Source organism: Bemisia tabaci, chromosome 5, assembly GCF_918797505.1.
Source record: "Bemisia tabaci chromosome 5, PGI_BMITA_v3".
Lineage (NCBI taxonomy): Eukaryota > Metazoa > Arthropoda > Insecta > Hemiptera > Aleyrodidae > Bemisia > Bemisia tabaci.
This window is the reverse complement of record NC_092797.1, coordinates 17,045,074-17,061,411: the sequence shown is the minus strand read 5'-3', so window position 1 is coordinate 17,061,411 and position 16,338 is coordinate 17,045,074. Positions and strand designations below refer to the sequence as shown.

At 36.5% G+C, this 16,338-nt stretch overlaps 1 protein-coding gene across 1 annotated transcript in view; it reads right to left on the bottom strand.

Moving 5' to 3' along the window:
* Positions 1-6,471: 6,471 nt before the first annotated feature.
* Positions 6,472-16,338, bottom strand: part of LOC109042212 (uncharacterized) — a 203,116-nt gene continuing 193,249 nt past the window's right edge. Inside the window, exons 4-8 of the mRNA XM_019058847.2 lie at positions 16,044-16,168; positions 15,205-15,339; positions 13,721-13,904; positions 11,961-12,237; positions 6,472-10,923 (exon numbers count right to left, since the gene is read on the bottom strand). Of these exons, the coding sequence (XP_018914392.2) occupies positions 10,784-10,923; positions 11,961-12,237; positions 13,721-13,904; positions 15,205-15,339; positions 16,044-16,168 (861 nt within the window). The 3' untranslated portion in view covers positions 6,472-10,783. The remainder of the gene's footprint in view (positions 10,924-11,960; positions 12,238-13,720; positions 13,905-15,204; positions 15,340-16,043; positions 16,169-16,338) is intronic.

Genomic DNA, 16,338 nt, shown 5'->3' with positions numbered 1-16,338 from the left:
CCGATAGGATTCATAAACGTATGAAATATTTTTCTCAGTGAACGATCCACAACCGATCGATCCGTTGTGTAATGACCGACGGTTAACATCGCTGTTCTTGTACCGGATAGCTTTCGTATATGCTGGAACGTCCTTTGACCACAAAGTCGCCAAATCTCGGCAAAAATCAAATGGATTTTTTCTCAGTAAAGGGCCGGGTCTATCACCTCTGCTCAAAAATTTATGAAATCTAAAATCAGAAATAAGTGGGATAACTTATCTTTGGTAGCTGGACCTTCCGGTAGCTTTACCATTTCCTTTCTGCAGTTGCCGTAAAGCACACGATCGTTCTAATCAGAGTTGTTCTCTCAAAAAAAATGAGCAACTATGATTCAAAGTGAACATTTTTAGTGAGAAACTTCAGTTGTCCACATGAAAAAACTCGGGCGTTTCGTAAAGGGCAGACCTTCCAAGGGCCTTAGCATCCCGCAAGGGCTTGTTTATGGAATATTACGGAATCGATTATCAGAAATTCCTGAAAAGAAGAGGTCTGGAAGTCAAAAGAGCTGAACAAATCTCAAAATTATGGAAAATTGGGATAGCACGAAATTTCCATTTTCGGATACCCTGAAAAATTTCCGAAAAAAGTACCTACTTCCAAATATTATCAAATTCCCTTGGTATTTCCGTGAGCTACAAATCTTCTCCCTCCTAACTTCAATTTTTTAGGAGAGGTGGGTCTTGGGGTGTCTGCTGGTCTGCCAGGTATCTTATATCGAGGGATGGGGACTGGAGTCCAAAATTGGAAAAAGTACTTGACGTCATTTATGGAGGGCTTTCATGGGTAGGAGACAAACGGACGGCGGGAATTTAGGGCGGTTAGGACGTAGCCTACCCCCTGGCCTAAACACCTGCCCACTGATAACGATGACCAAGGCTTCTCTCGCCCCTTGGGGCTACTACTTGACAACGGTGACCAATCAATAGGAGATTTATGGGCGGCATGGACACTGCACTCACTTGTGCACTTGTGCTTGAGCAGGAGCCAACGAGATTATTTCATCCACAGCCGCCGCACAGAGGATTGAGTTAGTTTGAAAGTTCGGACATAATTTGGAAAAAACCCTGTAAATTTCGATGTATATTTCGTCATAATTTTAGTTCCAAGGAAAGCATCTTAAGGGAAATTTTACAAGAAACCAACGAAACCATCTTTAAACTCCTGCGTTTTGTTTTAACAAACCCAGAAAAAATTAAATTGCTGATTTAACAATTAAATTGCTAAAAAAGTGACTGCAATATTTCGACGTAGATTTCACAACACAAAAACACTACTTTAACTACTATTGTAAGCTAATTCAACTACATGGGTGGTTGAAGTAGCATTTTTGTGTTGAGAAATCTACGTTGAAATATTGCAGTCACTTTTTCTCAGCAGTTTAATTGTTAAATCAGCAATTTAATTTTTTCCGTGAACATGAGCTTTCAAAGTTTTCGCATCGTGTCTAACCTCTCCATACTGTGCGCCGTCGACACTGATAGGCCGCAACATTTTCTCCGCAGGACCACGAGCACAAGACACAGCTTCGTTGCCGAATCGAACCCGAAAATGATCGATTATCGATATTTTCCCAATTTGAAGCTATGGTACAGATTCGATTATTAAGATGGTCGTTGCGAACATACTATTGATCGATCCTTTTCCATAGGTTTAAATAACAGATTAATCGGTATATCGCAAAACACGCCACGCCACTGCCCGAAATCTCTAACGATTCTGTTGGGAAAACCGTCCGAGCAACGGTGGAGTGTGCACTGTGCACACGGCACGGCGATTATTAGAGTCCGTCGTGTTTGTCAGTCTGTCCTCTCGGCTGATTGATAAGTTGCTAGGGCGCTCGCCACGCTCCTGTCGGATTGCCGAGGAAACACGAGAACCGAAGAGAGGGAAACTTGATAACTGGAGGAGGGATGGCAACCCTGGACGAAGGGCCGTGAGGGCACTTGCGAGGTGCTGCCGCACGGGCTGAAAGTTGACATCCCCGATGAAGAAAGTTGGACGGTGCACAACTGCACACGGCGAGGTTAATTACGAAGACCAATCAGGGAATTCCCCTGGACGAAAAGTTGGAGATGAAAATTCTGGCATTGATTTTTTAGAACTTGAGCGCCTAGTTCTCTGACGTCACGTGAAGATTCGAATGCAAGTTAGTGATGATTATAGAATGTGTCAGATAATGGAGGTCGAAAATGGCATCGTATTCAACGTCATGACGAAACGACTTGTCTGCGTAAGGTGAAGTAAAGTTGGTGACATTGGTGCAAAGGCGGCGCTAAATCCTACATTTTGTAACTTATCTCAATGTTAATATAAATATATTTCTCTGTGGGAAGAATTGAGTAAACGTTATTGGATATATCGCCGCGATGATTATTAAAGCACCCAGATTAAAACGAAAGTCACTCGTCTGTCGGACATCAAACTAGGCTGAAATGCGCGATAAAACTATTTCAACCCCTGAGTCGCTTAAATTGCATCCATCGAGTTTGAAGGCGCACTTGATTTCTCTCTCCAGTTTTCAGTCATTTAGACTTTACTGCGAGGGCGTTTCTAAACTCTAACTTTTGCGATTAGACTCATTGTCACTATCAAAAAGTAAGTATCGGTAAGTGGTGAGGTATCCTGTTAATTTTCTCGCCAACCAATGATGATAAACGGAAAGAAAAAAAAAAAAAAAAAAAAAAAAAAAAAAAAAAAAAAACTAATTGTACCCTAGAAATCCTTGAACTCAGTATACTTACAGTTTTAATTTACACCTTAGTTTTTTTTTTAAAAAAAAATCGGAAATGCAGGATCACTTGAAAGACTTCAACACAGCGCAGAAAAGTAGGCGCACAGACAGATGGGAGTTGTTTGACGCATGGAGACATTATTTAAAATGATCATGCTTGACCACACAGGGATCACTAAGGCGGCAAAATGCAGGAATCGCCTTGGAGACTTTAACGCAGCGCAGAAAAGTAGGCGTACCAACAAACACGATTCGCTTGATGCATGTAGACATTTTTAGTTACAAATTTGCTAATGTTGAACCACACTAGACATACTTAGATCTTCAGTGGCACACATTTGGACGGAGTTGAACAGTTAGGAACCAAGCAACGCATCGGGATCGAACCGAGAAAAAGAGGTTTTAAGTTTGGCTTCTGCGTAAGACTCAATGTAAAAGATTAACTTTAAGTTCAATTTCTGCGAAATTTGCTCCAACAAAGACTTTGAATTTTTGCCGATGGATAGTAGAGCAGTACTTGAATTCAAAACCACTCATGACTCAATTTTTTCCAAAATGTGGGTTGGTTCCTTTCTGCTTAACTCAGTCCTTTTGTTCTCTGCCTGTAATTTCGATCGGCAGAAAACGTGAATGCAATGAGTGCGACTAATTATAACTGCGAATGTGAGGGGCAAAGGATTTGTAAATAATATTGGGAAAAAGTACGCCAATCATGTAAAATTACGCAAAAATTGGTGTTGGTAATCAAATGTTCCGATAATTAACGGTACACATTTGTGCTTTTCCTGTAACTTTGATTAGCAGGAAACACGATCTGCGTTGAATGCAACTCGTAATAGCTGTGAATGTGGCAAAGTTGCGGGAGGGAGTGATTTATAATACCTTTTTTAGGGAGGACTGTGCTAATCACGTGAATACGCACAAAAACTTGTGTCCGTGTACAGATTTTCAGATCTTTAGCTGAAGGCGCTTGTACCGCGGGTGCCACATTGATGGGCAAAAAACACGATTTGCAGTGAGAACGCCTGATTATAGTTGCAAACGTAGCTACTTCTAAGTATAGAAAAGAGAGTTCGAAAAATTTGTCGAGGAAAGCTATGCTAACCTCGTTAAACTTCGCTGAAAGTTGTGCATTTAGACACATTTTTGGACTTTTAACGGCACGTGTTCATACTTCACTGGATCTGCTTGGTCGTCGAAAACAAACGCGATTGTAGCTCAAGTCGATAATCGAATTTCGGAACATTTCAGAAAATAAAAATTATTCATCGTCGGACTATTTCATGGGCTCAACACACCCTAGCCGTTTGTTTGTTTGTTTGTTTTTTTTTTTTTAGTAAGCGACAGCGTATGAAAAAATCAACACTCTCCGAGAGCTTCAATTTTTAGCAAATTGAATTCTTTAATATTCTAGGTAAAGCGATTTCGGAACCTCAAAAAGTGCTTCGATTGAGCTCTTTGAGGAAAAGCGATGATATCAGGTATATCGTTCAGAAAAATTCCGAGAAGTTTCATTATCATACTGTATTGTGGGATGAAATATTGCAATATTGTACTCAGTTACCGGCAAATCAAGGCGCTTCCTCAAAATTTTAGGTACATTCCTTAGAGAAAAGCCACCCACCCACCTTTTTTATTAAACTGTAAAACATTTGATACACATCCACACACATGACCGACTTTTAATTTACTCGGGCACACTAAGTGTTAAAGACCCAGATGTTAAATTAAAAGCACCAAATAAACGTATCTACCAACCAACCACACTATGTTCTCAATACCCTTGTTTTGCCCGTGTCCGAGAGCATCCATTTTTCATTTTTCTTCATATCCTTTTCATTTGTCGTTAGACATAGTATAAAATTGTGAAGCAACACCACGGCAATGATCGTAGTAAATGCTTTGCTACACTAACTACCACACATTTGACACTTAATCATCACGCGCACGAAACGCCTTCAACTGAGTGACTATGCAACCCGCGCACACTGCAGCCCGATATGTTTCTTGCTGCTTTTTTGAAGGCGATTTCACTACCTTCGGTTCATTCCTTGTCTAGTTGTCTCTCTCGCTGTGCATTTTACAGTGTGAAGAATCGGACGTTATTGAGTCGGAGCAGCTATTTTTAGTTCAAGTATTGAACAAAAGCCGCGTATCTATAAGTGCTGAAGTGGACTGTGCGTTGCTCCTTTGAAACTCCTTTCATAAATGGAACTTCCTCGTTCATTAAAATTACCAAGTAGTCATTTGACAAAAAAGATTGCATCCCTGTAGTTTCTGTTTTGATATTTGATATTTCATATTTCACGATACTTTCAGACTTTCTAGAGAAAAAAGAAGCATACAGATGGCCGAGGTGCAAAACTAGGTATCTTCATTGTGGTGTTTTAAAATTTCCACTCCTACTTTATTTTATGGAAAAGAAGCCGAACAGCCTGAAATTTAAGCAGAATATTGTGCCAACATGGCAGAAAAATCGAAGAAGTTTTTAAAAAATCACCTTAACTCTTTTTTCGCAGAAGAAAATGAAGTATGACTGGAAGTATGCAAGGTCTCAAACGGGAATACGTGGTTTCGCACTTTGAGCATCGATTTGTGAATGTCTCGATTATCCATGCACAGAGAAAAATAAACGGAGCGAATGAAGACAACTTTACTAGATGGTACTGGACTTAGGATTTTTCTTTTAGTACTGGGCTTGCTATTTATTATTTAAACTTAAGAATTGGATGATACCTAATAAGAGAATCTTGGAATATTTTTTTCAGTATGTCTGTCCTAGTCTTCATGTGCTCCCTGAAATTTCTGCGACTCAAAATCTCGCTCATAACAGCTTGAGCAAAGAGTATTCAGTCTGGGCGGATGGAAAGGGATGGGCAATAAAGGAGTTGTCATGATAAGACAATACTTACAGTAAGCATCATATAATTTTTACCTTCAACTTGACTTAGCATAGATTACTGATAAAAAGGACGCCTGCAATAAATGATGTATGTCGCACTTACTGAGCAAGATTGGTGTTCTAACTCACCAACTGAAGGAGGAGTCTGTCTTTTAATACCTTAGTTGCTTTCTTTCAGGTTGGAAATCAATTCATGCAGAGAGCTCATAAGAGGGTAGTTTGGAAGTGCTTAAATTAAAGCTCTACATACGTTATAGGATCTTTGTGCGTTTAATCAAATTAATCATCTCAGTGTAATAAAATACAGAGAACTAAAATCAGAATGAAGTTAATTGGGTTGGTTCTATTATTGCTCATGTGGATTTTGCCATAAATTACATCATGCAGTTGAATTTTTTTTCCAGGCTCACTCATAGAGGTGCTTTTGCAAGTAATTACTCGGCTGTAGAGCTCTTGTATCAAGTACAGAGTCTATGCCTACACATTTGAAAACTACTTTTATTTTTCCCCCTTCTTTTTTTTGTTTTTAAGCTGCAGTTATTAGAACGCATTAATCATTGTTTGAAAATTGTGACATAAAAGTATTCTAGTTTTACTCATTTATGACATTTTTCGGATCAAATAAGAGGGTAAGTATCTAATTCAATTGCTGCAGTAGAATTTCACCTTTTTAAAAGAGCTAAAATCCATTCATATCATAAAGGGCAACTGGGTTCATTATAAATTTTATTGCTGGTAACCATTATTGATAGGTAAGATAATATCAACCTGTGTAATAAAAATAGAAACCAAAAGAAATTATGTTCAAATATACTTTTATTAACAAATTTTACAACCACCACAATTAAATGGTTCAATTGATCGGTAAAAGTTTTGATTTTTTAAGAAACGAAAAACTCAAAAACACACCTTAGAGTAAATATGTACAGGAGTGGTGTTATGAAATTTAAGCCTTAGTTCAGAATTTTTAACACTCACAATCACTCAAAACTACTGAGAAACACATTTAAGAGACAAAATTATTATTCATACTAGTGAGAGCACGATTGAAAGAGTGAAGAGAAATTTGGAAACTTATTAACTAACCCTGAGGGTTTATTTTGGATACTGAAAGGCAGAAAACTTAGTTCGAGTGACTCTTTTATAAGAGTAAAATATAATAAACTCAACAAATTCGTTCACAATTCTGGAAGAGATCCTGTAAGAGATTTCGAGAAACACTGTTGCTACATGAAAAAAACTGAGAAAATCTACTTGTAGCCTTTAGACGAAATAGTTAAACTTTGTTCTCTAATGTTGAACCAAAATTTACAATATTTTGACAATTAACATAAAATTCCTAGGGTAGTCATTTTTAAAAATAATTACTTGTTCATGATGCACTAATTTTGATATATCTAAAATCGTAACAAGAATCAGACTGACTACATAAGGGATTGCCTGATTTCCTCTCTTGTTTTATTTTTTGGACAGACGGACGGGGCAACATCCTAAAATGTAGGAGTGTCTTTTTCATGATACAGAGTGAAGCCAGAGGAAGTTCAAAGGCATTAAAGACGTTAGTTTGCAGGAGAAAAAAACAAAAACAAAAAAAAACACGAAAGAAAATTAGGCATCGAGAAATTCAGTTAGCCTGATTGTCCAATTAAGAGTGCCGAACACTTGGAGAGTACACAGGGTTGTGATACAGACTACTTTTGTGACAGATTACTTATACTTGCGTAAATAATGACACTTAAAATAATTTGACTGTTTTTACTGATTAGTAGGCAGAATGCAATTCAAAAAACGGAAGGATTTTTATTTTCTAATAATTTACAGAACAATTTGATTTAAAATTCTGTTAAAAGTTGAAATGTCTGTCCAAACATTAGAAACATGTATTACACACAATCTGATTCAAAATATTTATAAAGCCAAGAACCCTCAGGAGCCGTTGTAGAAAAAAATAACGTTCATACATAAATCCAAAGAAAATTAAGCGATAGTGACAGTTTTTCTGGCAGTTTCCAATAAACTGCAATTACATTTTAGCACTGGATAGGTTTAAAGGCAGGCTTATGGTGAGTACCAGTAGCATAGGGTGAACAAATTAAATATTTACAACATATACAAAAATAGATTTTTCAGTGGAGAATAGGAGCAGTCTTGGTTAAGGCTGACAAAAAGTTATGAATGAATAAAATGAAAGAGAATAGACTTCACTATATGCTGTAACGTGAAATTGCATGGTTGCACAACACTATTACTTTACCTATATTGATGGTTGACAGATTTCGCGCAAACATTTTTCTAGACAAGAGACTATTTTTGTGATAGATTACTTATAAATCTTTAAATAATTTTAGTAAATATCATGGAGAGAGAAAAAAACTAACAAACTACTGGACAAAAAAAAATGAGTCAAAATGATAAGTACAAAAAGACAGTCCACTACCAAACAAAAGAAAACTGCTGTAAGGACACTCACTTAAACAAATATTTCCTTAATTTTTACTGTTGCATTTATAAAATCAGGTTGATCAGCTGTTTCTTACAGCAAATTGATGGCTACATGCAAAAAATGTGAACTTCAGTATCTGCGTTTAAACATTTCCAATTATTTTTTATTTTCCTGAGGGCAACCAGTCAAACTCTCCCATACAATTTTGAATGCTTTTTTTTAAAATGAATGAAAGAAAATCATGAAAAATTTCAATAGAGGCTGTTCTTTGGTTTTCGTTGAAAAAATGAAATATATGTGGACATTCACATTGTTGAACACCGCAATTGAAGTTGTTTATCATTATGTACCAATTCCCCTATAGTTTCAAATAAAAAACAGGGTTGAATAAGTGTTTTATCATCTACTCAATCTATTGAGATAGCAAGTACGTGATAGCTGTCCCATTATCAGCAAAGAACAAAAAATTACAAAGAGAAAAAACAAAAAGAAAGGAAAAAAGTGACAAAGGGTATGCATTGGAGAGAAAACTTAAAAGAAAGATAAAAATATCTTCATATAACTAAAAGAACTCTGCAATTTTTTTGAAAGCGGTGGGAGATGGGAAAGAGCAGAGTATGGGGGGGAAAAAATTTAGGAATATAATACCTCTACACTCACGTTAACACTAAGGGTGAAAAACCACAAAAATGACACCCAAATACCTTAACAGAAATTTGTCCTGTGAGTTGGACTACAGCTCTTTTGCTAATACTAATTTTGATGCCTGCATTAGAAGTTGAAAAGAGAAAAGGTTGGTACTTTTTCGAGGAAAAAAGTGTTGAATATGATTAAGCATCGAAACATGAAGGCAAAATGTTAGAGCAATTTTTTCTAAAAACTGTTTCTCTTCAACTTAAAGACATCATCAAAGGAATGCAACTTCTGCTAGGATTAATGCCCATGGCATTTCCATAAGATTTCTCAGAAATCGATCTGATGGTCAGTTGTGCTAGAATCAAAATGTGACCGGATTTGTGGAAGGGGCCCAAATCTTTCAAAGAGAAAATTTTCCTTGACTTCTTGCAAAAGCTGAAACTACATTTTTCCTTGGCTTAAGAATTTTCAACTTGGAACTTCAGAACTCAAATCTCCTTCAACTTTTGAGCTTTCAGGGTCAAACTTTCATCAATATTTCAGGATTTCCTTGAAAATAAAAAAAAAAGGAAAATTTTTCCGGGATGAAAAGATCCCCTTTCACAGGCCCGGTAACATTTTGTTTTTGGAGTACAAAAGTATCTTTTTCTGTAGAAATTCACTCATAAATAGTTAAAAACCTGATAAATAGAAAAATATGTAGTTTTTTCTAAGAGCCTTTCATAAATATAAATCAAAATTCCATTTATTCATACGAAGAGATCATGAAAGATAGATAAAGAAAAATCTTAATGAACTATACATGATTTACAAACGAAATTATTAACCAGACATTCTTCATATTAATGATTAATGAATAAAGAATATATAAATGTTTGCCGAGATTTTTGTTTTTGTTTTACGTTTTTGTTTCTAACGACAGCAAAAAAGGAGGTAATTTAGTTCAGAACTCAAAGAACCAGGTAAGTTACTATCAGCAGGAAGGTATATTTGAGACATGAACTCTAAATTTTGAAAGGCTGTAATTCTACGACTGATCAGAAAGAACGATCCTTCAAAAAATATAAACTGAGAAGAGACTCATTGCCAACAACTCCTGAAAATTTAAGAAAGCCACTAATTTCGGCAAACATCAGTCACTTTTTGAGTAGTGAGATGCCAAGGAGTACTTTCCTCCAGTTATTACAAATCACCTGAATCATCCTGAATGAAGGATTGTATCTAAGTAGCACTGTTTCAGTATCTCTTACTAGTATTTTATTTTTTAAATAAGAACTGTTGTATGAATTTGCTAGAAACTACTAATGATTTTTCTGCACACTTGTGAAAAAAAACGAACATTCTCAGACAAATTCGTGAGAAAATCCTGTGAAAAAAAAAAGTGTTCCTAGAAATACTGAACAAAGTGTGCCAAATACGCTCCTTGGTGCAGGAGATGACAAAATGAACCAGGACTACAAAGTCCTTGAAGAACTGGATTACTTACACGAGAACTCTAAAGGAAAACAAAATTTTGGCTTCTACTTGATTTATCACAGGACTTGGTAGATATTTGTTCCAAAAAATGACCAGGCAGAATGACACAGTTTACACAAAATTTGATATAAGTAGATAAGAATAACTTTATTGAATCACATAAAAATAATGTATTTAATGTATACCTAAATTTTGAACCAAGAAATTCCGAGAGACTTCATGACTATTTCCTGCAGGTTTTGTCAAGTAGAAAAATTCGAGAGATCAGTCAGCCCCCCCCCCCCCCCCCTTGGTCAATCTTAAAACTATCATTTGTTTTCCTCGAATTGTGGATGCTGACTCACGGTTGGCATGATAAAGAAATTTATTGCAGCAGAGTGTCTAGGTAAGTTCCTTTCATGTGATTTGTTATAAATATTGTACACTTGATTTTACTGCATAAGAATTTTAATAGGATTTGAAAGCCTATGAAATGTTTAAACTTTCATACCATACAACATTTTACAGTGGAAGTAAACTGTCCCACAGTAAACAGAAGGGGCTAAGAAATGATATTCACACCCAGCATACTGACATTTTATCTTCATTACTGCAATAAGATGTATTGTTCTGCGGCACATTGGCATACAAATGGTCTACCGGTGTTGAACTCCATCTACGATGATGCTGGGCTGGATCTACTATCAGTGGCAAACCTGTACAGAAAGAACAGAGAGAAGATAAGCTTTCATTCAGTTAACTATGCTGCTTGAGGAGCGGGTAAAAATCAACCCGTACAGTTTTCAATGGAGAGACGCCAGAGACATTTTTTAAGAATAGGAATGTTTAAATATTGTCCTATGCTTAAAGGCAGATTCATAAACCAAAAATTCACAGTCCTTATTGTGCACCTCCAATTGCAATGAACCTTCCAGGAATAGCCCTTGGGAAAATGAAACATGTTGAACAACCTGTTTCTAGAGCTCGTACTAATGACGTCTTGACTTTTTAAGAATCCTTTTCATTCCGTACATGAACAACATTATGGAAAAAAGAAACCACTAATTTTGGCTCATTTTAGAAACAGCATAAATGCCATTGGTTTCCCTCTGCAGAAAGGTGCTTTTTCAGAAGAGCCAGAGAGAGTGGTTCTTTATTGCTTCATGTAATCCATACATCAAATAAAAGGCTTAGATGTGACATAAAGGCATGTGAACGAAGAGATTGTTGCGGCCTTGTGGTATTAAAAGAATTTGAAAAAAGAACAAAAAAAGGGTTTCTCAATGCATCTTAATAGTTATTTTAGTTTGCTAAAAAAACGTAGATGAGCAGTACCCATTAGACAGCCCACACACAAAGCAGGATAATTTTTGGCTAATTTTTACTTTTCAAGACATTACCTTATGTTTGTAAAAAAAAATTGCATAAAATTTTCAGTTAATTTTGAGTGAATATTTTGCAACCTTTGAATTGTTAATTTACATTTTGCATTGATGTACAGTTTTCAAATTTATTTTCAATTAAAAACCTATGTATTAAAAAAAATTCCTACTTAAAAATAGAAAGCAAGGATTGCCTATTCTTTTGATCAATTTTAAGAGTCTTATTAAGTTGTTCGATGATAACTTTTATCATTACTAGGGTACACATTTTCTTCTGTTTTCTTACCAAAAAACCATCCTTAGTAAAGATGAGCTGAAAATGTAGGTTAGGTACTAGAAAAATTCTTATCGTTAATCTCGCATTCTCTTACCTATTTCAGGGTAGGCATGGATTTCCGGTAATCTGGATCGGAGGTCATGGCAAAATCCATTCCGGTATTCTGCAGAATTGTTTTCTTGGAAGGAACTCATCGATGAAAACCCACTTTCATCCTCAATAACCGGGGCATTTGTCTTGGTAAAGTGATTGTTTGCGACCGTTTCCAGGATGGGTGTCGAAATGATTTCTGACTCGTCTCCTGTTGTAGTGGAGCATGAAGATCCATCCAAGGATTTGTGGCCTTGCAGTAGCGAGCTACAACTGCCGACCTGTGGAAGAAAAAAATTGACATTGTTATGACTAACACACTGATAAGATTTCTCAAACATTCCAGAGGGAGAAACAAATACTTTCTCCTGGTATATTTTCTTAGTGAAGAAAGCTAAGAGAATCGAAGGCAACATAAAAAAACGTGGTAAAGTACTGTGAGCCAGTCAACAAAGTTTGTTAGCCTTAATACTGAGGGGATTTTTAAATAAGACAAGAACAATAAGCCTGTATAAAGCAACTTAGAAAAATATATCTGTAGAATTGCAGCCTAATACTATCATGCATTATGGTCAAAAAACACCATTAAAGCCGAACAAACCATAAAATATGACCATTTTTTACTTCAACATACCGATGTTAACAAAATACCTCAAGGGTAAAATTGCAAGAGCGGATCGAGTTGTTTTAAAAACTCTCCTATTTAAATTTTGCACAAGGAGAATGAACCAATTCTATTGCTAATAATTTAGCAGAATGCAGACAGAAATGAAAAATCGGGGAAATTTTCAAGAAATGACATGGAGTTTTTTCCCATTTGGAGAATAAATTATGTCATGAAGTCAGCAGCAAACCAAGATAGGTACGCATTTTTGTAGTTTCACTGTCATTAAATCCAGCTTACTAAAGATATTTCACAAAGAGCTATCAAATATTTTTGTGAAATATAGGTAGACCTCCTACAGTAAAAGAAAGTTGGACTTACAAACATCCGAAGCTGGTTCAAATTGGCCTTTTCCTGGGCCAATTTTGATTCTTAGTGACACCACACCTTGACATTCATTACACTGTCTCATTCAAAAAGGATCAGATAAGATCAAAGCTTCTAACAATCATTGCACAAAAAATAATTTGAGAGAATCAGCAGAGGTGACTCAATCTCAAATCCATTTTTAAGACCAGCTCTTGTCTCGGATCCTCATCATTTCCAAAATCAAAGGAGTTGGAGTGTGGAAAAAAGTGAAGAAGAGCTAGTAGGTATACTAGAGCTAGTACCTATACCAGTAGCTCCTCTCCTTCAACAAGGCCCCTTCAAATCTAACGAGACTAAGTTGTCATCTTTCCTCAGATCCACAATACTTCCAAATGTATTTGATTATCATGAAATGAGGGGCTGGGAGGACAAGGCGCAGAAAGGTAGTTAAAAAATTGAGATAGTCATGAACTCGACTAAAACTAGTTTGAAAGTGTATTCTGTGAAAAACTCACGACTAAAATCCATCGTTTAAGCACCAAAAAGAGAGTTTAAACCTCCTTTCTGCCATGAAGCTCCATATAATTTTGAAACTTTAAACACGTATTTCTTGAGATAGTGAAAACTACACTTATGCACCTTGTTCTCCTAGCCCCTCGAATGAAAAAGAACTTTCAGTATGGGGAATAGGAGATTTTTGGCCGAATCATGAAATTATCATGAGGTAATTGGAGATTAGCTATGTAGGAGGGGCATGGAAATAAAAAACTATATTTAGGAAATGTACTCACTGAGTTATTGTCTCGGCGTTCACTGGAATCAGGCAATGTCAAGTCACTACTGCAAGGGGTCAACCTCTGGGCTAGGTCAGGTTCTCTTGTGTTGAGCAGAGATTGAATAGTTCGTGATAGGCGAAAAGCTTCTTGTGCAATTTTTTCAGGTGATATATCTTCTGGTGGATGCCTTGGCACTCTCCTATGTAACAAAAATAAAAATTGTTATTTATTGCTGGGTCAAAATAGGAGAATAAAAAAAAGATAGAAACAGGGCCGGATTAAGGGAGTGGCCACATGGGCCGCGGCCCATGGCGGCAAATCTAAGGGGCGGCAAAAATTTGACATTTTTTAAGTGTATGTATAAAAAAATCGGATTTATAAAAACAAAATTACAAACGAGAAAAGGCGACAAAATCTCTCATTTCCTGAGGGTATAGTAATTTCTAATTTTTTCGTCTCTCAGTGATACAAGAGACAGCACCCTCAATAAGTCGAGTTGCGAGAGAAACCAAACACGCAATTTGGCTTGGAGCTCAGCGCAGAGAGGTATGATGACCAGGACTTGAGATGAAAAGGACAAGCCCTCGGCGCGGCGGTCGGCATGTAACACATTTTAGCGCCTACAAGACTGCACGAATACTTTACGCATTGCATCAAACACAGTGCGAAACACAGTGCGGTCATTGCGGTCAGCGTGAAACGGATAGCGCCTACAAGAATGCATGAATACTTCATGCATTGCGACAAACACGGTGATGCGGTCTGCGCGGCGCGGTGGCGGAAGTTAAAATCATTGAACCGCATTTATGTTAGTTCTTTCATAATTTTTTCGTTCATTTCTCATGAATGGAAGGCCTTGTCCGCACAGAGATAGGTTTACGGAACTTAAATTTTGCGCTAAGTTTCGTGAACTTTTGCTAGTAGTGTTGACAGGGCTTTCCCAAAAAATGTGTTCAACACGTTCAGTAAGTACTTCGAAAAAAAAAACTACTTCCTGCATTTGAAACTCAACTCACTCTCACTCTCTCCCCCTCTCTTCCTGGTGAGTAGTATGTAGGAAAAATGGCGACCCAGGTCAAAATCATACAAATTAAGCGAATGGTAGGAGAACGGAAGCCACAAAACGTGTCCTTGACTGAGTGAAGGCCAGAATTTTCTCATCGTATGCTTTACTCACGTAAGTAATTAGGTAATACACAGATTATTTTGTTTTACATAGTACTTTTATATTTTACTACTTATCATGCACCTTTTTCTTGGTGCATCTTTTAAGTGCCTACATGACTTCATCCCCTGCGTTCTTTAATAGACAAACCAGCTTCCACTGCTGAACATTGAACAGCTTGAGCATTGTTCAAGCATATCTCCACACAAGGTGAAAACTGTTCTTGCACCTGATTTTATATGATGACACCCTATTATACGATTTTTTGATTTAAGGGTATGATAATCAAATGAAGTGAAATAAGATGAGAAGCTGAGAAAGTAAATATATCTACCGGGTGTCGGCTATCTGAGCAATGCTATTGGCACGTTGTACATTGATGCACATGGAATTATGAGTTGGAGATGGTGAAGATGCTCTACTACTACATGAGGTCACTACAGTGTGAACACTTCTTGATCGAGGTACTCTGTGAAAAAAACAATAAACTTTATTAACTAGCTGAATACAAGAAAGAAAGGTTTTTAATTCAAGTAATGAATGATCCTAAATTTAAAAACAATTACTTACTTAAACTGCAGAAAATGAAAAACTCTAAATACAACAGGAATACTACAAAGGAGAAAGCTTTGTTATTTTTTAAGTTATTGTCAAAAAATCGATACGTAACCATAAGATGTCATGCTCAGAGGCAGTTAATAACTTACAGATGAATTAAAGCTTAGGGGGAGGTGAGTATGTTAATGGTCTGAAAGTTTCTTAAATTGGGAGAACATTAATTTGGTCTTCTGCTTGATATAGTTTTAATGATGCATCACAAGGGTTAATATTTTGCATACATCTAATGCACACCTCGATACACTTGTCCCTCACTTTATTTGGAGATTTTCAGACTAATAAGGCATACTTTAGGGTGCCAAGAAGTATTCATGTACTTTAAGATAGGTAAAACGGAGGTTATAGGTATTTTTCTGAGCCTGAAAGCACATTCGTAGAACAAATCCTGATTTTTACTGAGCACAAAGTTTAGTAGGCAGATTTTAATTTTCAAATTCTGTAAACCAAGTATGCCATAGTTAATATGATAATTGAGAAGCAAAGCTCAAACAACTTAAAGAAAACTATGCGAAGCAACACTATCTGTAATAAAATGAGGACACAGGAAATACTCACCTATTTCTAATTTTGGTCGGGGTGTTCATTTTACATTGGTTTCCGTCAAAAGTCTTATGAACTCGATCAAGGAATTTGGCGACCTGCTCCATGACAGCTCTGTACATTTGCCTATTGGATTCAGTCTGCACATAAAGAAACGAAAAAAAATTAGTAAAATAATGATCAAACACGAGGGTAATTTTGCATCATCGACAGTTTCAAATTTGGTAAATAAATGTAGGTATCCTTACAAATATTTTGGATTCATCAAGTTATGTATTTTATGAGACGTTTAGAGGGGATGAAAAATATC